Raw genomic sequence first — 23,976 nt, 5'->3', positions numbered from 1 at the left:
GCAGCAGCACCAATGCTTCCTACCATCCTGGGCCTGGAGACCACATGCTGTACCATGTCACCTCCATGCTCAGTCTCTTTCAGATCTTTCAGATCACATTGACGTGGCAGTTCATCAGTTCGTGCAATGCATCCAGGGCATGTAAAACACAATAGAGATACTATACAGTACTTACAGGTATAGGTTTTGTTTAAATTAGAGGATGTATAGGACACATATATATAGTATTCAGATCACACCTCAGCCTTTAAAGCAAACTTATTAAAAATAGACATGATATAAGCTAGTTTGAAATATAATAATAATAATGCTACAAAACACAGACTTGGAATACTTCCAGGTATGAATATATTTGCTGTGTATTTTTACAATATAAAATTAATCATGTGCACAGCTGCAAGTAATATCAAGAGCGATAAGAACAACACTTCCACAAAAATATATTTGCCAGCTAGAATATTTGTTTGTGGAGCTACATTTTTGGCTCTATTAACTAAGAAAGATTGGGCTTTCACATTCCTGAGGAACAGTGGAGGACATGCAGTGACAAACAGGTGGTATTTCAATATTTCAAACATTACATAGCTCACTCTGAAAATGCATAGATTCTGCTGGGTGCTCATTGTTCCTTCTGTTTCCCCTGCCCTCCTCCCCACTCCACCTCCTTCTGCGAGAAAAAATAAATAAATAAAAATTCTTTCCTGACTCATGTTCTGGACTCATGTTTGGTTTGGTGTAGTTACAGACTATTCTCTTCCACTGTAGTGTTCCAATGGCCTGTGGCATGAGGTAAGTGAAGAACCCCACCACTCCTGACCCACTTATGTTTCCTTGTAATTTATGGAGCGCAGCTTCTCATACTGAGCTTTTAAATTTCAGTTTAACTTCATTAAGAACTAAGTCAAGTTCAGACCTTGTGTAAAATCAGTACAATGTTGTGAAATACTGTCCACAGTTTGAACTTGACCAACAACTTTCTCTGCAGTTGTAAACTTCTTTGCTTTTCTCTGCAGATGTAAAATTATGGTCATGATAAATATAACCAATAGATTTAAGTTAAAATATCAAGACTAACTCTGTTTATCTGAAACAGCACGTTAATTTTGAACTATTTTCAAGGTGTGTTACTGCAGCTGTTAGAACTTGTTGTAATATTTTAATATACATAGCTAGATTTTGGTTTTAGCTGATCAATGACTTATTTTTCAATGGCTTTATGCTACAACTACCTTGCTGTATGGTTTATGTTGCTGCTGATTCACAAGGGAGAAAAGACCACTCACATTCCCATTTGTCAAACTGCAGACATTTATTCCTTACTTCCCTGCTATAGTCTTTGCAGAGACACAGTTTTCGGACAGCAAAAACACCATCTGGTGCTGCCTGTCCCTTTTCTATGTCTGGCAATCTATTATGATATGAACACACTTCCTAAATGAAGACACTGAAACATTTGATCCTCCAAAATTTTCAAATTGTAAATCAACTTCAGTCCTTAGACTTGACTGAATGTTAAAGGTCAATAGTCAAAAGAATGAAGTCAGTTATAAATAATAATGTGCTACAACTTATAAATTGCATGCTAACTCATCAGTGATAGATGATTATGTATAAACAATTTTGTATTTGTGTATTGAGAACTGTCAGGAGGGCTTGTTTCTTATTACCCAATTTCCACACATGGAAGCATAAATAAAGGCCTAAAAACAGGTCAAGCCAAGCAAACTCTGCTATTTTTTCTCTCTACTTATAAGACTCTGGCACTCCAGACTCACCAGTTCTGAAAGAAATAGCTGAACCTCACACACTTTAATAACAGTTGTTTTTTGTGATGTTGATTTTTATGTTATAAATGCACAAAACAAATACATAGGTTCTCCTAAATTTAGATAAAATACTTAATGACATACAAGGCTATTCAGTTTATGTGGGAACTATTTTAACAACAGTTTCAACAGTGTGTAGAACAACAGAGAGCATCATAAGCACAGGATATTCTGATACCGTATACCAGAAAATGTTGTTATTGGAAAAATGTTTTTTATGGAGAAAACTCAAAGATTGCATGATTGATTAGAAGTATCTCACAATGTGGTATTCATTGGTCATCAGACCCGTAGTTATTTTAGTATTTTAAAATAAATATAAATATGAACTGGACTACGATCCACTGACTAAATCAGGGGGATTATATTCTTCAAGTATATTTTCAGCCATGGTTTAATTATCAGAAAATATATTACATTTATATTAAGTTGGTTACCTAGAATTGCACATACCTAAAAAAAAGCCCTCTTTATACACAGATTAACTAAATTTCTGGATACAAATTTGTCTTCTTTCTCAAAAACATCATAGCTATCCCCAGCTGCATGTTGTGTTCTAATATATGATTTAGCTGAAATTGTGTAAAAATGAATGTTGCTAGATAACTCTAAATGATTTTAAGTGTTATTTATTTCTAAGCTGTTTCAAACACATAAAGTATACCAGTTAACTTAGTTAATAATTTGTATTGATGAAATTAGCTCAAGTTCCATCTATTTCACAGATGCATAACAATAATAATAAAAGACAAAAAAAGTAGCCTTGCTTTTGACCACTCTATTTTGTTCATCTCAACAACCCTCTTAAGAGAAAGAGTCACAGTTCTGAGAGTGTTATACAAGATCCTTCCATAAAAGCAGAAAACAAACAAGCAAACAAACATAGATCTTAAACATAACTGGTTCCACTGTTTCCAGATGCAAGAGATTTGAGAGGAGCTGTTAGGGGATTCTTATCACAAGTCCTGTGCCATTATGAAGCACAGTTACACGATCTAGTTTAGATTTCTAAAGTGCATCCAAGAAGGATTAAAGTTTAGGAATGAAAGAATCCCTCTGCAGTCAAAAGAGAGAACAGCACGTTCCCTGGCTCTATTTGTAAACAATTTAAACCAGTTAAAGGAAAAAAAAAAAAAAAAAAAAAAGTATCTATTTCAACATACCTTTCAGAGCTTCTTTCATCAGTAAGGACAGTCAAGTGAATCACTCAAGGCCAAAATATTCAATTGACACAAAACCCATCTTAAGTCATTTATGAGGGAGACATTGAGAAATTTGTTAGCTAAAAAGGGAGGAAGGCAGTTCTAAGGCATATCTATACTACCAGGAAGGACAACCACCATATATGACCGTTATACATCTCACCATTTTAACTGATTCATTTCTTCTCTCACAGAAATAGTTTGAGAATACAGGATCAAACATTTCTTTTAGGATATTGCAGCCAAATGTGCCTGCCTGAAATTGGAAACCATCGGTGTGTAGTCAGTTAAGCAAACACTTCTGAGTGTTATAAAAGGTGGTACTAAACTACTATAGATTGTTTGTGCTCACTGAGTGCTTTGAAAAACTTTATATATATATATATATATTTTAGTAACAAAGCATATGGAACATACGTAAATGTGTTCCCCATGAATACCTGAATCCCCCCATCTTTTCTTTTTTTAACACTGCCAGTCTTCAGCAATATTTACCAGGGGACAAGAGGTCTGAAGGGTGCTGAGATGTTACAATCAGCTTCATAAAACAGCTAGAAGAGAAATTATTCATGCCTAGTTTTCGCAAAGCTTCAGTGTCAGCTTGGCTTTATTGGATTTCAGAAAATTCATATAGGAGCTTAACTCAGGGGGAAACAAGGCTTCACTGGTGGTTTGGCACTAAAAATCACTCATTCTCCTTTCACATATTTACAAGAGCCAAAGACAGAATTTTTTATCTGATACATTAATACATTTAGATATTAAATTTTCAGCACTTGGCAAAATTAAGCAACAAAATACTACTTAGAAAAACAATAACAACAAAATGTATGTAAAAAGAAACTTTCTAGATCTCTCTTCAATTGAATCCCATGATCACTGCCTATCAGAAATGACCAGTTCAGGTCTAGAGTCTAAAAGTTCACATTTCTCATTACTGAGTTTATCGTTGGAGAGCTCATGCTGACATTGTAATTCCCATGTGACACCTATGAAACCAGTTTATTATTTATGGAAATAAAAAGTATCAGTACTTATACAGTTAGCTTGGCAAACAAGTCAGCAGCTGAGCACCCCCACAATTTGAGGACAGCTCTCTCATACTTATCAAAAAGAATGTCCCAACTGACATTGGCTGAGTCAAGAGCTATGCAGGATGGAATACACACCATGACACCTCACTGTATTTTGAGTAGTTAAAATTTTGTTTTCAGTAGACTGAAAACAAACTCAGCTGTGCCTCAGAAAATTGAGTCAATACCAGTAAAAACCATCGTTGACTCCTCATGTGCTCCTGAGGCTTCACAAATGTGCTAGAATACAACACAGTAATCCTAAAGTTATGAAATAAAAAACATGTCAATATGGTAAAATATTTAAATTAATTATTGTCACATTTTTATATTAAGCTTGTTTAACAGTCACTTCCTATGTGTTCTCTCTCTAAATAAAAAGATTTATGCCATTTTCTTTTCACTCGTAGTCTGAAGGCTGCATTATTGGAAGAACATTCTGAAAAGTAGAAAGTACATTTTTACAGGAACTTTTTCCTCCCCCGGACCTTTAAAAAATATTTAAAATAAAGTCCTGCTGACTGAGCATTACATTAATGTTATGGTGGATACACATTATGAGTAAAGATAGAATTCCTCTTTATAGTCACTTTTTCATCATAGTGTAGGTTGTTACAAATCCCTTGTCATGAAAAATCCTCTTCATTTATTTGAAAGTCTGTAACTGAGAACATTCCAAGATTGGAAAAATGGAGCAATTTTCTATTTCTAATGCAAGATAATTTTCTGTGACCTAGATTGTCTAGTTCTTTGTTTTCTTCCTATCTACCAGTATAGTTTAAGCTGAAACATGTTCTGCTAGACTGGGTCTCGTTCAAATATTTTTTACAGGAGTAATTTTGAAAATACAGGATAAGGATGGAAACACACTTCTCACATATGATAAGGCATTCACACGAAGTAGCTATCCTACAGAAAGAATTAAGGGTATAAAATATATCCATTTCAAGACAAGGTTGGGATAGGTATGGTGCAAAGGTTGTTTTTGATTGTGGCATGCTCATAACTGTAATTCTAGTAGTGGTTTGTACTTGTGGAAATAAGATATATCCCTCATACTTCTAACTTTTCTATTTCTCTTCAGCTGCTATTAACAAGTGCTTTAACACTATGCATGAGCAACTGAATTATTTACATGCTACTAGAGGTCCTGAAACAATTTTAATTATCATGGGTTTTCCTGAGCAAGAAAACAGACAAAAATAAGGCTTCTGAGAACTATTTTAAGCTTAAGACATTAGAAGAATTATATAATTGAGCAAAAATTTCAGATTATTAAATTTTGAAGTAATTGTGAAGAATTGTAAATGTGTTAGTTCAGAACAACAGGTTTGTGTTTTCTTTTCTCTTCCCATAGTAATACCGTATGCTTAATTCTAGGTGTAAGTACAAGCTCATTCTGTAAGCATTGTGGATTTAAAGTCAACAAACCCTTAGAACAGCAGCACTGGCAGAAAGAAACAGAACTTCTGCAGATAGAATGTGTTTTATTTCTGGGGATGCTTTTACCTTCTTACAGAGAAGAGCTCTTAGCTCTTGACCCTTAATCCCAGCCCATAGGCCTGAATCTCATGAAGAACAGTACCTCTGTCCCTTTCCTGTCAGGTGCCCACCCTGTCAATGTAGCTACCAGCCCTGATGTCGATCTATTAATCATATACTAATCTGGCACATGAGCTTCTGAAACAAGGGATGCATTGGTGCTTCTCCACAGAAAAATGGGATGTCAAGTAGTTGGACTGTCTGTCTGGAGAGCATTTGCAACTTTGCACCCTCAACCTGACAGATATTTCTGTGTCATGTGGCCAAAGATGACAGTTTTGTGTATCAGAGAAGATATTTGTAAGGTGTCTCATGCAACATAGATTTTTTTCTCCCCCCCCCCCCACCCCAACCTGTGCACTCACTGCAATGCTTTACTGCCGCAAACTTTGCTTCCCAAGCTTGAAAAAGCTTTCAGCAAGCACTTGCTTTCAAGATCAAGCTATTCTATCATTATATTTAGTTTATTGTACCATTCACAAACTCTCCTAGGTAGCTGAAAATTAGCAATGACAAATGAACACCAAAACATCCAAGTGCTATGCAAACCGCTACAATACACCAAGCATTTAAACAGATGAAATAAAACCCCTGTGCTGCACATAGCACTATGTTAAACTTCAATAGCTGAAAATAGATCAACCTAAGAAACACCATTACAAAGATTTTCTCATTAACTTTACTTTAGAGGAATATTTTTTATTAGAATAATTACTATGTGCATTTAATTAATTATGAGCAATAATTTTTATGTACTTCTAACTGTTAAAAAGGTTAGGAGACAATACTTTCATGCCAGAAATATAAAAACCTGTTTCTTTCCCTTCATTTTTGCTTATCTTAGAAAATCAGTCCAAAATAAAACGGGGTGTGTAAAGGAGGCAGAATATGTCTCCTAACCTTTTATTGTACTCCTGGAAGTCTTTTTTTTTTTTTGATGACAGTTCATAGAAAATGACATATCAGCCACAGCAGACTGGGGAAAAAAATAATAATACTGCAATTTTCCCAATTAATTCTAACCTCTTTGCTTTACTTGTAATTATTTCACTCATCTCCCAAAACTTAGCTTATTAAGATCTATCCATCATGGTGTGGGTCATACAGTATTTCTGTCACTGAGCTTTCTCGCCTTTGTCTTTCCTCCTTTCAGACCCTGCCTACAGAGGATTCATAAAAGGGAAAAGTGTTTTAAAAAGATGAATAAGGGTTAAAGGTGAATGAATTACTATAACTCCAGATTTATTTATTTATTTATGTGGCTAATAATTCCCTGAACTTGGTCTCCTGCTTTCCTGGAAAAGACACTCCTTGTACTAATCACTTGTCACCTGTAAGACTATCAATTGGACAATTTACCTATAATTTGCACCTTACATAATGATGCATATAGCAGCTGTTTTTCCCCACTCCATGGTGTTCATTGGTATAAATCTTCACAATTACTGTGAGTGATTATACCTATTTATATAAAGTGCTTACAACAGTATCCAGTTATATTGCAGGTGAGATGCATACCACATCAGGTTATGACTATTTATCTCTTAAAATAAAATAAAATAATAAAAAAAGCCCCAAGAAAAGAGAATAGAAATATTAAAATTATTCACCACAAAGGACATAAACAGAAGGCCTGAAGTTAACCTGACACTTCAAGCAATCATTCTCTGAAGACCCTACTTAGCAGAATGATGAATATGTGAACTAGTTCTCCTAACTAAAATGTGCTTTATTCAGTAATTAAAGCAGGCTATCACCTGCATATATGATTGTATATCTCTAAATATATCTGAAATACAAAAGGTTGAAAGGTCCATGTATATATATATATATTTTTTTTTTTCTGAAGATACTGTTGGGGTCAAGAGAAAGAATCTCTCTAATACGTAATTATTCTGTTTAGTTAGGATAAAAGGGGGAAAAAATAGAAGAGCAATTCAGACAGCTCCAACTAAATGCAGGGAACAAAATCTCTGTACACATCTCCAAGAGTTACTACTTCCACTGTCTGCTTCGGTTATTAGCACTGAGTTGCAACTGGAAACAAAACTCTAGGTCTCCATCTGGCTCCTGCTCCTAGCAATATGAAAACATCTCGACAGATGCCTGTTTTATTTGCATAAGAATTCTGACTAATGAGTTAAAATGTCTGCAGTAATTTACACCTGTCCATTCTGACTTCTCTTGCTGATTGCATCCTGGAAGTAAACAGTGTTAGTTTAGCTCCAGGCATGGGGTAGTGAATTACAGCAACTCCGTATTGCTTCCCAAGCAGCTGATCTATCCCTGTAGCAGAGGCAGCAATCTGGAGCAGCTCAGCAACTGTTTGGTCAGATCCATCCACCCCCACAGTGGGAGCAGGAACATCTGGAGAGGGGCAGGACAGGCAGTGAACATGAGAATCACAGCAGCTTCTCCCACCCACTCAAGGGAGCTAGCAAGTGAAGCTCCAGGCTGAGGTATTTTGTCTGCCTACAGCCTCGTAGATCTTTGCTCATGTCTCCTGTCACTGTAGAAGAGCAACTGGATTACCTGCAGTGTTGCTTGAATTCAGGCACATTTATTGGCTCTTGCTACAATGCATTTTAAAGATTCTACAGAGTCTTATCTGAAAACAAAATCCAATGTGAAGGACAGGAGGTGGACATTGCAGACCAATGAGCGACAGAAAATGAGATACCAGTTTCACAATTACTGTATAAATTGTCCAGGGTTAATAAGAAAAAACAAACAAACAAACAAAACAAACAAAAAAAATCCACTAACAAGTCATGCAGCAAACACAAGTTCCAGAAAAAACAGAAATAGTTAATGCCATTAATAGCCCTTCAAGTGCTCTGAAAACTTAGTTGTTGGTTTTTGTTTTGTTTTGTTTTTCTCTAAGATCTCATTTTCTATATATCATACAGATTAAGGATACTGTTGTTCATAGATTCTAAAACAGAGTTAAAAAATAGAAGTTTACAATCGACAACAGAGAAACAATTCCTGATATATTTAAAATATACCTCCATCAGTTTTTAGTCTGCAGTACTTTCCAACCCATTATAAGAAACTGGAAGAGTCTAGAGTGCTGAAATTGGTGAACTGAACAGGAGGTGGTGGGGAAAAAATTAAATATTTCAGACATTCTAGATGTAAATTTATGGAAAACAAAGATCATGTGCTATCCAGTCATCCATGCACAGACAAAATAAGTTAAAGCAAAACACAGACAGCCACCCACACACACTCCATCCCCACCCACCCTCAATCCCCAAACCCCAAATCCTGTTGGATCTTCATTCCCTTTATAAAGGTGTTGGGCTTTTTTTTTTCTCTCTCCCTTTTTTTTCTCTCTCTTTTTTTTTTTTTTTTTATAATTCAAGTTGCTATAGTCAATTTTTTTTTCTTTGTATTTTTCACCAAGTCAGCTACTTATTTCTTAGTTGCTTCCTTCCCCCACATGCATTAGCTAGAATCAACGTGTCAAAACAAAGACTTAGTTCTTTGGTTTTAGCGGCTAAACATTTACTAAGAAAATAATGGAGACACGTTGACACCCAAGACTGCCAGGATAGCTTTCCATCATATAACTAAGTAGGACGACAACTCCTGAGAAAAGAGAAGACAGTACATTTAATACTCTCATGACCATACTCACTTACAGTAGCATTTCCTGTGCTATATTCTGCACAGAATTCAAGCTTCCCACAGTGCTACTGCCATTTAGTTCATTCTAAAGCTCTACCCCACTGTTCACTCAGCAATCCCACCAGTCAATCACAGCTTCTTAGCAGCTGCTCCATCCTTTTCCCTTTCTTGGCTAAAGATGACCTGTATACTTTACCACACAAGACTACCCCCTCCTCTACAAATCAATTGTAGCTTCAGTTCATACTGTAAGTAAAATTTACTAAATCAATTATTTACTTAAGGCCACTTATAACTTAATTTTTCTAAAGGTTTTTAATACATTTTAAAGGAGAATAGTCTGTTTTTTCAAAATTAATATCTGTCACATTGATACTGGGTGCAGATTCAGAAATAATTATTTGTAACTTATAATGAATTTGAAGATGAAAATCACAGATTCAAAGAGAGAAAAGTGACAAATTGTTATATGGATCTCAAAGCTATTGAAAATACTTGGATGTAAATCCTACCAGTCAAAATTTTGGAAAAGGCTTTTACCACACCTCTAAGTGTGCAGAAAATAAATCCTCCAGCTTTTGCCTCAAAATGCACTACAATGAGGTCACATAGTTGATGTCTGCCTACCTGCCTTCTGCTTAGAGAAGTATTCAATCTAGTACAATGCAAGAGCATATGTCTACTGCACAATATAACCATATGTCTATAGTACAGTGATATTGTACAATTGCAAGGCATATGTCTGCCTAGTTCCAGGCAACAACCTGTTGCTCGAACAGATGTAAGGAGTGTAGTGTGCTCTAACCACTGGCACATCCATAACCTTCCAGGTAGTATTGAAAGAGCCAAAATCTGCTGCTGAATTTGAGAAAAGCAAATGTGTAGTTCAACCTCTTACATCAATATCTGTTAGCTATACTTTTCCATATAATTATTGAAATGGCTAACGCATTTCCATAAGGTCAGGTTTCATGAGGTACATGCTTCCCTCTGCTCTTGAGGTGGAAAAGAAAATGTCCAAACTCCTAGTCCTTAACACTGCCTACAGATTGGCTAGCATCATAATCTTTCAGCTCAGTAAAGAACAAATCCAGTTTAGTAAATGCAATGACTGTCCAATCACCTCACAAGCTTAATCCATATATTAAGAACAAAGCCATAGATTATGATATTGTGTATTTCCATCTGGAGCTTTAAAAATAAAATAAAATCAACTTATTGCTGATATACTCTTTATATTGTCTTATTAAAGTTCTTTTACCCACCAAAGAAGTTGTTCAATCTTCCACAAAGAATCTTGTTTTCCTTAAAAAGTTCCCTCTAAAACAACATAGTATTCCCATTATATTTCTTATCATTGTTGATTCCAAGATGCAAGAAAAGCCACAATTTATGTATACTTATCACAGGATTTATCTGACATTTAAGAAAACAACACAACAACAATAAAAACAACAAGCTATTTGCATTAGGACAATTTTGTGATTCTAAAAATCAAATAAATGACAAAATGACTGGGTTATAGCTCTCTTTTTACATTTGGAATAAGAAAGTATGTCTAGTCATGTACCAGAACAAGTTATTGAGGGAGATGGAAGGCAAAATGAAAAGGGCACAAAACAAAAGCTGTAGTACGAAGTATTACATCCATGATGTCCAGATAAATCTGTCTCTATTTCTGTTGGTTTAACTTAAAGAAAAAGCAAAATAACCCTAGCAACTCTCAGCCTTTGAAAGTCCTAAGAGCCAGAATCTACACTCCTAGCAGTCATAACTAATGCCTAGAGAAAAACTGATCTCAGTGCAGACACACTGGAAGAAACACTCTTCAATAGGGAACAATTACAGCTTTGTATAATAATGCCGCAAAATTGCCTCATCCTCCTAAAGGAAATACATCTAAACAGTGAAAATTGTTTTCTTTATTGTTAACAAGATCTCTTACATTAATTTTTCTTTATGGTAAAATTAAAAAGTAATGATATATTAAAGGTCTTTATTAAAGAAATGTTACATCATGTCGTGATGTGTTTTTTTTTTTCCTTTTTTTTTTTTTTCCCTCCACTTGTTCTTTTGGCACAGCAAAAGCCTAACCCAGACTTGGTGCATGAACATACTTACATTTTTATTAGCAATCCTTTTATTAAAAGAAATAAAGTTATGGAATCATTTTGTGACAACAGATTTTCCTTTTTTTTTTTTCCCCCGCTCATTTGTTCGATCTATAAATAATTTTCTCCATTAAAAGCTGTGCTAGATTCTTTTAATTATTTTTTAAATACTGTGAATTCTAAAAGAGTATGTCCTGTTTTGTTGTTAAAAGTATATAAATCAATATTATCTGAAAGACGGACAAGTTTTAGTATTTCTGTTTTGCACTAAGCACTAAGGAAAAGATTTGTACTTAGTGCATGAATACTTTTAGAATGTCTTCAATAGAAAAATTAAGAATACTTAAGGTCATAACTGAAAAGATTAATCAAGATCTTGGGCCAGACTCCTCACTCATTTACCTAGGTAAGATACTGGTACAGCTTCACTGAGTTCAGGGGGAATAGCACCAGTCACTAAGAAAGAGACGGGCTTTAGTTGTGAACACGTTAAAAGCTATTGGCAAGGATGTGCAAAATTCTACAATACCATGGTAAAACTTGTACCTAAACAGTTCTCACTGAAGTCAAAATTTCAATTATCACAGGAATAAATTTCTTATTGGCTCCACTGAGAGCAGAGTTAGGTTAATAATTGTCAAAACTTTGCTTTATTTTATTTCATTTTGACCAAAATATGACTTGCCAGTTTGCCATTACAAAATTCTGTGAAAAACAGAATGGCAGTTGCTTTACTTAATTTTACAATACTTTTCTTGATTTCTCAATGATGGTCAAACTCAGCTACAGTTATCTCTTTTCTTCCACTTGTAAGGAACACTTTGGACGTCTTTCAGAATTTCCTTGGCTATTCTGATTGCTGTTTTTATTTTTTCCTTCCTTATGCAGAACAATCCTGTTCCTATCAGATATCACTGGTCTTTATAAAGAAGCAGCACTGCTTTTATTAAGGACAATACAGCAGAATTCTGAATGCTTTTATATCATCTGCTGAAAAATAGTAATGGAAAATAATTAAACTGATCGTGAATTCTCAAAAACATGTTCCACTGAAAAGTGTTTCTTTAAGACCCAGGAAGAACTGACACAACCTAGGTGTCTCTTAGGAGATCAGAAAACTGTAGATCTAGTCTTAAGCAAACACTGATAATGGAATAGATGAGTGGGATGGGGGCGAAAGAAAAGTCAAGAAAACTCTAGATCTAGTCTTAAGCAAACACTGATAATGGAATAGATGAGTGGGATGGGGGCGAAAGAAAAGTCAAACGACCAATAATTCCTCCCCTTACGTGAAAAGAGGCAAATCATTTCAACATCACAAGATAATGTACCACATTTCTTAAAACAAGTCCTTCATCGAAGTGTTTTTTCCATAATACAATTGTCTTTGGCTGTCCTTGAAATGATTGACAGATCAGCATTAAGTTTAGGGATGCTCAGAAGATATTTAAAGTTAACTTCAATGTTAAATACGCTAGTATTTTAAGAACAACACCTGTTCCAAAGCTTTTGAATGCTATTATCATTCCTTGGAAACAGAAGGATCCTGAAGCACTTGGCAAAGAGAACTCCAAAAGAAGAATGTTCTTATACTGTTGTGGAAGTCTCTCCTGTCTGCAGTTGAGAATGTTTTGTTTGTTTCTTTATCCCTTCTCCTCTTCCTTCCTTCCCCCCCCCCATCTTCACTATTTATTTATTTATTTTCAGATTGAGTGGGCAGGAAAAAACATTACTTTGGGAGAGAGTTGTTCCTTAGTTGTTTTTTATTCATGGTCATTTTTAATACACCATGATAAATTAAACGAGCTTGTAAAAATGTGAAAACTCTTGTAGCAATTGCCTTTTTCAGGACACAGATAATGTAATACAAGTAACTTATATTTCTTTAAAAAAAATGCATTACATCAGAACAGAATCTATTTCCAGACATATTATTATACATTCATGCATATATACCATATTTGGTAAGGAGTCCACCTGTGCTTGAAGCAATATTTTTAGTCTATTTCTATTGTTCTTTTTCTCTGAACTCTACTCTGAACACATTTACTTTATACCCAAAGAGAACGGGAATGTATAAACAAAATATGAACAGACTAAAATATATGTTGAATGTACAAATGCAATATTAAAATAAGATAATTTTATTTCCATATTTATCAGAGAAGAAAATAGTGCCATATATTTAGAACAGGAAAAAATAAATAGATTTACAGAGTAACTAACTCTAGTTGGAATTCTGAAAAAAATCATATAAGGCTCTGAAACCCTCTAAAGAGTTTTTTCTGTAATCCATTAACAAAGTAATATTCATTCAAATATATGTCACTTCAAACACACAATGCAGTGAGAACAAAACCGAATGTCAGTTTTATTAGACTTATATATAAAATCGCACTCAGAAATATTCTTGTATTATTCAGGAAAAAAATCCCTTATTTAATGACTCTTCCACTATTACATTTCAAATGTTCATCTTGAATTTAAATACAGATTTTATATCTGAAACAAAATGTATGCTACTAGTCTAACTTTGTTTTAATAAGCATTAACCTAGAACCTTAGGCTTAAAGGTAGTTCACTTAATGAATTGCACAGCCTTCTGAATGCATGTCCTGCAGGGATATCATTCTAACTTCTTTCCGTCTGCGAAAGGAGACCACCAACTGACAATCCAAATGCATTAATATTTTCTCCAGCAATAACATACTCGGTGAATAAAACATATTCTTTAAAATCACAAATCACTGTAACTCAGAAATTTGAATTTTTAAATGGGACCTGCACAATTGTTTTATTGAACTAGTTCCTTAATACAAGAACTAGTTAAGAAATATGGTCTTAAGATACCTCTAAATCTCTTCACAATTCAGTCTTTAATGTCCAACTTCAGCTGAAGTTAGAATCTGAATTTACTGTGAGCAAAAATCATCCAGAATAAGTCTTAGATTATGAGTTCTTCAGCCCCAACACTTGTGCAGACAGAATAGGAACATATTTTTTGAGTAGCAGCTTAGTCTAGTTTTTGTTACTTTCAGTGAAGAGCAACAGCACAACACAGATTCCAACATCTGACACTGGGTTCTATTCAAAATCACATTTTTTTTTTTTTTTTTTAAGTAACTGAGCTACAGTGAGATACATCATGGACTGTGTCTTACAGGAACAAGTACAGAAAAGAAAGTATTTGCTTTCTTGGTGCTCTGAGCAAAACACAAGAAAGATCTTTTCCTGCATTGACAGTATATTTTTTGTAGTGACAAATATATGATTCATTCAAAACAAAACATTATTTACCTGTCCAAAAATATAAGCAAAAGGGCAGAGTAGTCTGCTTGTGAAAACACCAAACAAATGTTTAGGGAATAATAGCTTTGGAAATTTCCCTCATGCCAACTAATTGCATCTGTGTCAGAAAGAACTAGACCATCTTTCAGTACACCTCCACTCCTTCAGAGTGAGAGGGGACAGCTCACCAGCTTTTCCACTATCACCGTTTGGAAGCCTTTGGTATTAATCAATGATTTTCATAGTTCAAGTCTTTCATTTGTTTGGTCACACACTTTTTTTTTTTTTTTTTTTTTTGAGGTGAACTACTCTAATTATAGATTTTGATCAATAACGTCCTCCCCTGGAAAGCTCAACTGTTGCTTCCCTATGCTTGACACTGTTTCAATTCCTTGTGTTCATTTGGTAGAAAACTACTGGGTAGCACCAACAGTCAAGAAGTGGCCTCTGAATTTCTTGTAATAATGATGTTATGGTTAAGTATCACACTGTCTAGTCTAGAGAGGATTTGACCTGAATGAGATACAGGATTTGATTACAGAGTATCAGAAAATGTCAGTGCCTTGTGTCAACATGGCAGACATTACCCTTTTTTTTAAAAAAAATTTATTTATTTTTAATGAGGTAGAAATCAAATGATGGGGAAGAAGAGGAGGAGGAAGGAATGTAAAGAAGCTGCAACCTGGGAATATCATCATATACACCAGCTTTCAGTTCTGTACCAACTATGGTTTATTCAAAAGAGACAACGTGGTGGAAACCCACGGTGACAGTGGAAACACACTAACACCACTTCTGATATACTTAATCTGTATGTTTCCATCAAGTACCTTTCAAGCCCTCCTAGGGTTGACTAAAGCAACTAGAAAACTGAATCTATGCAATTGGTAAGGACAAAAATGTATTATGAAAATTGCTGTTCATTTACAAAGTTCCGCTAATTTATCTTTGAGCAAGTTTTCAATTGGAAAACAAAATGGAACATAGAAGTCGTTCTACAAATAGGGAATTATCAAATTTATCACCATTGACAGTGAGCAAGAAGGAATTAACTCAGCATGATCTTCAGATTATAGTGATCATATGAAATTGTTAATAACGATGTGGAAGTACACAATTTGGAAACTGAATATATTTGATAGACAAGAGATAATTATAGAACTTCAGTCATTTTATAGTATAACCACATATAAAATCACCATTAGTTTAAATATATTTATACATACACACACACAAAATGATGAGGTCATCTGTTAGCTTTGCTCACTGAGAAAGCATCACAAATTTGCAGAAACAACCACCTCTTGTGTGGATTTACCTACTTAAATAATACATAGGGATTATATATACGTATAAAATACACACATACAAACGTTAAAATGCAATAGAGAATTTCATACTATGCAACCATTTCTTAATGGTTTTCTTAACCTAAATTAGGATGAGAATCAAAAACATCTAAATTTTCCATTCAGAAGTTTTAATTATTAATTTCAGACATTTACAAGCATAATACTTTGAGTTTTAATTATAGCCATATACATGACGTATTTGAACACTTGAAAAAAAGACTTGAAAACAAGACTTTTGTCTTGTAAATCTGGAAAAATATATATATATATATAAACTCTTCTTTTAATAGTGTGGTTTGTCTGTTTTCTTTTCCTTAGAGAGCAATTACCACATAAACCCCTTGCTAACAGAGGGGGCAAAAAACATTTAGATGATCTGGTGGTTAGTTATCAAGGGAAAAAAGAAAAAAAAGCCCTTTGAGAAAACATTGACTTCAACTCCAATGTCAGGAACACAAAACATAGTTCAGAGTTGTAAGAAGGTGAAATTATAATAACACATAAACAGATCCAAGAGCTCTGTCATGAAAATCCAGATATGCAGATCCTTAATATTGTTCTATCATGTACGCAATTCAGGTAATGGCAACTTTGCAGATGTAGATCTCTGTGACATCCTGAATATCCAGGAGTCACACCAACATTAATCTTTGTCTAGCACTGTTTTGACACGTAAAGCATATGTATTTGTAATATGTGTATAACAATATAAAACAACTGCTGTGAGAATTCTGGACAGATGAAATAACTGTCAAACAGTTCCGTTATCTAGGCTTTTTTGATATTTGCAGTTTTTTAATAATGCCATTTATAATTATTAATTAGATAGAAATCATTGCAATAGTAAAATTGAAAGACTTATTTGAATGAATTTTTGAAAAGTTCTGTAGAAAGCAAAGAATATTTTCTAATATTATCTGGAATCCTTTCTTGCACTGTTGCCCAGAATTAGAATTATCCCTCTTCTGGATTAAAGATGCATTGGTGGATTAGTCTATCACTGATGACAACATAATATATCCTTCCCAGAGGCTTAAAATGAAAGGAGGTCTGTTAACTACAGACTATGTTAAAACAAAACAAAAAGCCTTTTTGACACAAAACTGTATTTTAACACTAAATATTGTGTAGAAGGTCAAAGTAGTTTATGAAACAGTCCCAGGTTGAGTGCCATTTATCAGTTATATTCCTTTCATAGTCTATATCACCTATAAAACTAGTAAAACATAGGACTGATTCCTGTGAGGATTAGCCATCATTATTACTCCTAGCTTTAGCCACCTGAACAACCTCAGTACTACCACCAAGACAATTTAAATGAAAACAAAATGTTTTATTGTTTCTTCCTGATGCTCATGTAAGTATATAAATTTTGCAAAACTACTTTCCTTTATTTGAAAAATAAATAAATAAATAAATATTGTCAGTTAAAGATATATATTTTTGTATTTAAATCTATCTGTTTTATGGAAAAAAACATATCAAAGCAATAAAGGAGATGAACTGTTTCTGAAGATTTTAAATGTAATTATGATGTAAATTGATTTGCATAACTTCATTTCAAAAAAGACTTTAAGAACATTAAGTTGATTCTTTTTTTTACCCTAACCCTCTAAAAGAGATGTTATTTTGTAGATTGAGAGTCACATTGGTTTTCCATAGAATAGTGTCATCCTCCACAACTTCTATTATCTTTATTATGTCTGATTGTGTAGCTAATAAGTCTTCTTTTGTGAACTTCTGTGAGTATTTCACGTGCGAAGTTACACAATGACAAGTTCTAGATTAAGCTTGTTTAATATTTATGCCAAATTTTGAATATCTACTTACAAAGCAACACATAATTGCCTATAATAAAAACATGACATGCTATAATTTCTTGAGGTACATAAGTACCTAATTATATTATTTTTTCTAATGCAATATATAAGAAAGTATATCAGTTATTAGCATTACATATTTCTAAGAAGGACAATGGGCCCTGTTTTCTGTTGCTTTAGAAAAGATTGGCCCAGCTGACACTATGAAGATCAGTGGAATTATTGCTTAAAGAAAGCAGTTACATTTGCTCATAGAATTCAACTAAGTGATAAACTTCCTGCCACACTTCTCTGTTTGTGTCACTGAGAATACAAAGATTAGACATTTTTCTAATTTTTGTTGTTGTTGAAGTAAAACAGCTGCACATCATCATTAATGTTGTTTGTTCAGTTGGATCTTTTTAGAAGAAAAGGGAATTGGTGAAATGTTTGTGTGTACAGCTCACAGGCTGTACTCTATCCTTTGAAATGAAGCCATTGAAAGGGGGGAGGGTCCTGAGCACAAAGCAGGGAAGAAGTACTTTTCTGGCAAATAACAGTATCAGCAACAAAACTCCTATTAGAGTGTCATGCTTCAATATGCAGAAAATAATACCCATGTGATTTAGAGAAATAAAAAAGGTGGAGAGGTGAGGGGAAAGGACTTTGAGTAGTGTATTTAAAGGAATTTAAAGGTACATCTAAGTAGTCTTAAGAGGGATTGCTTTATAATCAAGTACCAATTACATACACCCTGAATCACAATTAGCTACATATCCTCAGACTAGCAGAGCAGCTGTAATACAGTTCAATGTTTCTCTGCAATTGATTTCAGTGACCACATATTTTCTTGACACTTTACAACTTATCAATACAGTAATTATAGTTCAGTGTCTTAATCACACCCTAGCTGAACCATTGAGAAAATGCCAAGAGACACATACCCAAAAAGGTACCAAACCAGTTAGATCGCAACGTTTTCACTCAGGAAAGAGCTGAGAGCAACTCAAAACCACAGGTTATCTTTTCTTTCACTTTGGATCTCTAGATTTATTTGTTTAAAAGGAATCTTCCAAACTCCAATTTCTTTTTATTAAAAAAAAAAAAAAAAAAAAAAAAAAAAGGCGAGCCCCATTAAAGAAGCAGCAAAACTCAAGACAGAGACAACTTCCAACCCCACGGCAAGCCAGCTTCCCGCAGCGGAGGCAGCTCCTTGCCTGGGAGCCGCTGAGCGGGACCAAGGAGAGCGCCGCGGGCGGAGCAGGGCGCGGTAGGGCGCGGAGCGGCGCTGCCACCCGGCAGGGCCCTGTCCGCGGTGCTGCAGCCGGACGCTGCCGCTGAAGGGTTGTTTCGTCCTTTCTTCCTCAACAACCTCTTGCACCTCCTGCTGTGCCGCTGCTGAACCCCTTCTACAGGGAGTCAGTTTTTAGGGTGATGTTGAGCGGGGGGAGGAGAAGGAAAAAAAAAATCCCCTAACATCCTGACAAAGCCCTGCCCAGGTTCTGAAACCTGCTTTTTCCCCGCAGCCTCCGCTGCCCGGGAGGAGAAGCTCCAGCCCAGAACACAACTTTCCTACACCGATCCCAGCTGCAGCAGCAGCTCGGCTGCCGGCACCAGCCCCCGCGGAGGGGGCCGGGAGGAGAAGGGACGGAGCATCCTCCTCACCTGAAAAGCTAAGGATAAGCCGAGCAGGAGAGTAGGAGAGGATGGGAGCTGCCTCGCCTCACCCTCCTCCTTGCCGGCGTCTGGTACCGAGAAAACCCCTTCCGAAGAAGCAGAAGACTCCTGTCACCCGATGGGAAGCAGGAGGCTCCCACTGTACGCACGGTGCCCTCCCTAAAGCCCCTTTCCTGAGCCCGCTGCCCCAGCCCGGACTCACGTGTGCCGTCAAACCGGGTGGCGATGGTGTCGAGGAAGGTGTTCTGGGGTGCCAGTAATCCCTTCATAACCGGCATTTTTCCAGCGCGGTGCGAGGTTCCCCATCAAAGTTTGCCTACGAGGGTGGTTCGAGAAGAAAGTGCAGAGGGCGCCCGGGGGAAGGGAGGAAGGAGGCGGAGGGAGGGAGAAAAGGATGGGGAGAGAGGGAGGGGGAGGAGGATGGGGATGCCACCGCCGCCGCGCCGCCCCCGGCGCCGGGAGTCCCCCGCCCGGCAGCCCCCGGTCCCGCCGGCCCCCGCAGCCAGGCGGGGCGACCGCGGAGCCCCCTGTGCACCGCCCGGGCATCCTCTCCTCGCCTCCTGTGGAGAGGCCGCGGGAAGGAGGGCTGGGAATGAGGGAAAAGCAACCTGCATCCACCTGCAGCTGGAGCACCGGAGGAACAGCCGCCGCCCCGGCGCTGCCGAGCCTTCCTCCGGCCCCCAGCCCGGCCTGAACCGTCCGGTTCTCAGCTCTAGCAGTCAAGGGTGGCCTAGACTTGAAGCACAAGCACCCCGCTTTGTGAGTAATATCAGCACAAGATAATGCTTAGAACCTTAGCTTGCTGGCAGGAGAACGGCGGCATTGACATGTATAGCCCCGTAGGTGGCCATTGGAGAGGAGGCTAGAACATGGAGAATGCTTTATGAGGTGGGTATGTGGTCTAAGTCATTTGCACGTTGTCGCTTTTTATTAAAAAAATACAGGGATAGGCTTTTTCAGATTTATTGTGCATATTTCCTCAGTCATGTTTTAGAAATTCCTCTCTAAAAAATTACAGGAAGGAATATGTTACTTTTTGGCAACCAGAAAGAATGGAGACATGGCCCACAAGGTCTAATGTGTAAACTCGAGGGGAAGGGAAGGAGGAGATGCAAAGATAAAAATTAAGCAGCAGACACACAAACTGCTTCCACAGCAGGATGAGTGATTTCCTCATGCTAATACCATGGTACCAGATAATACCCCAAGGTACAGTGATAGCTACTACAGTAAGTGAAATGGTAAAATTTTCTCCACCTGCTTTCAGGACCCCAAGAGCCTGGAAAGAACATATGAGATTACACTCCCTAATCTACAAACTCGCTGTGCATTACAAAATGGAACCACATTGGTCTTTTTGCTGTTTTACAGTATTGCTATTTTTATTTATGCTATTATTTTATTGTTCTCCTTTTCTCCTATTAGGTAGAAGACTGATTCCCACTATTCAGCGTAAGCAACACAGAGAGAGACTCCAAGATGGACAAAAAAGTCTTCCTTTTATAGTAGATTAAAAAAGGCACCTAAGACACCACCACGGAAAATGCTATAAAATCCATACATCAAAGCCTACCCATGGTAAACCCACCTTGGCTTTGAAGAACACTGTAGTATTTTACTGAAATCACATGAATATCTCTAATTAGCCTTGTACTGGAAATCTGTATGAAATAGTTAATCAAGATCTCTCAGCTCAGTTTTCAGATGTGGCATATAAGAATGGAGACTGCCTTATAGTCACTCACTATGGAATTCTCCAAACTCTCACAGTAGTAGCAGTTTCTTAAATAATTAACTTCATATTCATGGCAGACTTTTACTTTCATTAGAATTACTAGTTTTCTCCTTAAAATGAATGATTTTAATAGTGAAAAAGAAAACTAACAATTACTGACATTCAAAAAGATTTTCATGTCCTGCAGTTCTCCATAAGCAGAGCTCTGAAATTAATTTCTCTTTATAGCTTGCCACTTAGTCTCACTGTCAGGTACCACACTACTAGTATCTAGGTTTTATAAAAGGTACAGAATACTCTCACTGGTAAAATAAAGCCTGTTCCAACACTTACAAAGTCCAGAAGAGCATGATCAGATTTTTCACTTGCATAACTACTCAGCAACATCAAGACAAGTGTGAACCTTTGATGTCTGCAAAGCGGTTTGCATGCATTGTAGCCTGTGTTGTAGTTGTGTTCCAATTTGTATTTTTCCTTTATGACCTGCCCCAAACACCCACTTAAGTAGGGATGCAGTGAAGGTGAAAGGAATATTTTCCTCAATCTTAGTGCAGGCAGGCAGAAGATAATAACCTGTGTACATTTAAAGAGAAATATATTTCTCAATTCTGACTCACCAAAAATATCGCAAAAGAGAAAAAAATTCCAAGGGCATCAAATTGCTAATAACCCTGGCAGCTCATAAGTAGATATTGTACTTCCTAATGCACAATATAAGATGTAAACATGTTATGTTTTGAAGGCTCTGTGACATAGTTCAGTAAGCTTAGAACTTTAAAAAAGTTCACTGAAATTTCTTAACTGATTTGGGGAGTGGCAGAAAGGGTGTGTCTTTCTGGAACAAAAACAGCTATACAAATACATATCCCCAGAAGGGTGGATAGCTGCCAGAGAAGTTATCTGGTATTTTTCATGTTGATAATTGTAAGCACAAATTACAATTATATAAAAAAACAAACAAGGAAAAAAACACTGCTGGCCAGGAGAATGTGGTGGCAAGTGAGAAGTAGGTGGTGGCAGAGAAAGCACTACCAACAAAGACAGTCATGCACAAGAGGGAGGAACAATACTAACTTCTTTATAAGAAGAAGCTGAAGGTCTTGTCAACTCTGTGAGATCTTCAGGAAAGAGGAGGGAAGTTTCTTGCTTAACAAATTTATGCAGTCATGACATATAAATTGGCTATGACAACAGGTATATACTATGAACAAGCAGTAACAATCAAGCTTTTAAAAATATATTTGGTACACATCACAGAATCACTCACTAAACATTTCTGTGCTAGAATTGACAAAATAGTTTCCAAAAATGATACATAGTGAAAAGCATCAAATGACAGAAGAAGAAACACTGAAATGTAACGTCTTATTTTGCACTTGAATTTAGCATATTCTACCACACTTTACTCACAAGAGTAATCCTCCTTAGTGCCTGGTACTTAACTTCAGAGTTAGCTGCAAAACACTGAAGTATTAAGTCTGGAATAGTTCAAAGCATACAAATTTAGCAGGTTGAAATTTTAGTGGATCAAGAACAAGAAGTTTAGGAAAGCAGAGACAGAACAGCTGAGAATATTTAACAAGGAGGTGAGTGAGCAACTGGAAGTTTGTATTTACGTCTTGTATTTAAGTCCTGGAAAATTGTTTCACAAGATTTGAGCAAAATGGAAACTAGGAACTCTGAAGAGTCATAAACTACCTTTTGTTGTTGTTTAATTTAATTTAATACTTAAGAGAAGGGTAAAATCCAAACCAAGATTATTTGTTTTGTTTCAGGAAGTCAGCTTTCCATTTTGCTATATTAATTTTGGTTTTGAGTATCTAAAGATACCTAGACATGCTTTCTACAATATTACTTTTTTTTGTTTTGTTTTTACTGTCAAGGAAAAATAAAACTTGAACTTTTTATATATTTTTTGAAATTACTCTATATTAACTCTAGGTAAATAATATACTCCATATATACTTGTTTGCTGTCAGGAGTTTTACCAAATTTGTAATATATTTCTAGAAAGACAATATAAGAACTGAGAGACTGGAAACTAATACCATTGCTGTTACACTTCATGTTGTGACTAGCATCTATACTGTGAGTGAAATTCAGTCAAAGACTTACAGTTTAGAGCACAAGTACAATTAAAATATTTGTTGCTTCAAATTACTCAACAGTATGTAAAATATCTCAGCCATACGCTTCCTCCCACTTATCCACAGTTATATTCAGCATAACACATTACATTTTGAGGCAGCGTATAATCTTAGATATCACCAGTTACCCTGAAATCAGGGCATGGGCAGAGTGTTTTACACAGAACATATGCAAACATCAGGATAACATAACGATTTTTGTCAGTTGTATAACTTTTCTTCATTTATAATTTCACTGGAAGCACATTTTCCAAAGTTTCTTATTAATATCCCATAATCCCATGAATTATCTCATAATATTAGGCATTAGGAGCTGCTTACTGCTTGCTTCTCTGATATAATAAGCATTTGACCTCAACTCACCTGCTACAATTACACAAGTGAAAACTGTTAGTGAAAAATCAAATTAACAATCAGAAAGGACTGCATGCAGCTTACTTTGGGGCTTGAAATTGCCACCCACTTATTAACACAGGCTTCCAATGGAAAGAACAATAAAAATGGAACTATGTGAGAGTCTGAAAATACTAGGACAGGACAAAGAATAGCAACCCGTTATTCATCTACTATGAACAGACTTATTTAGTCTGA

The 23,976-nt window shown here is 36.1% G+C and overlaps 1 protein-coding gene across 1 annotated transcript in view; it reads right to left on the bottom strand.

The window, feature by feature from the left end:
* KCNH8 (potassium voltage-gated channel subfamily H member 8) overlaps window positions 1-22,060 on the bottom strand; it is a 192,345-nt gene extending 170,285 nt beyond the window's left edge. The window contains exon 1 of the mRNA XM_080582696.1: window positions 19,706-22,060. Coding sequence (XP_080438822.1) covers window positions 19,706-19,781 — 76 coding nt within the window. The 5' untranslated portion in view covers window positions 19,782-22,060. The remainder of the gene's footprint in view (window positions 1-19,705) is intronic.
* Between the last annotated feature and the right edge of the window lie 1,916 nt (window positions 22,061-23,976).

Source organism: Anser brachyrhynchus, assembly GCF_964034855.1.
Source record: "Anser brachyrhynchus genome assembly, chromosome: 2".
Classification (NCBI taxonomy): Eukaryota; Metazoa; Chordata; class Aves; order Anseriformes; family Anatidae; genus Anser; species Anser brachyrhynchus.
This window is presented reverse-complemented; position numbering and strand designations above follow the sequence as displayed.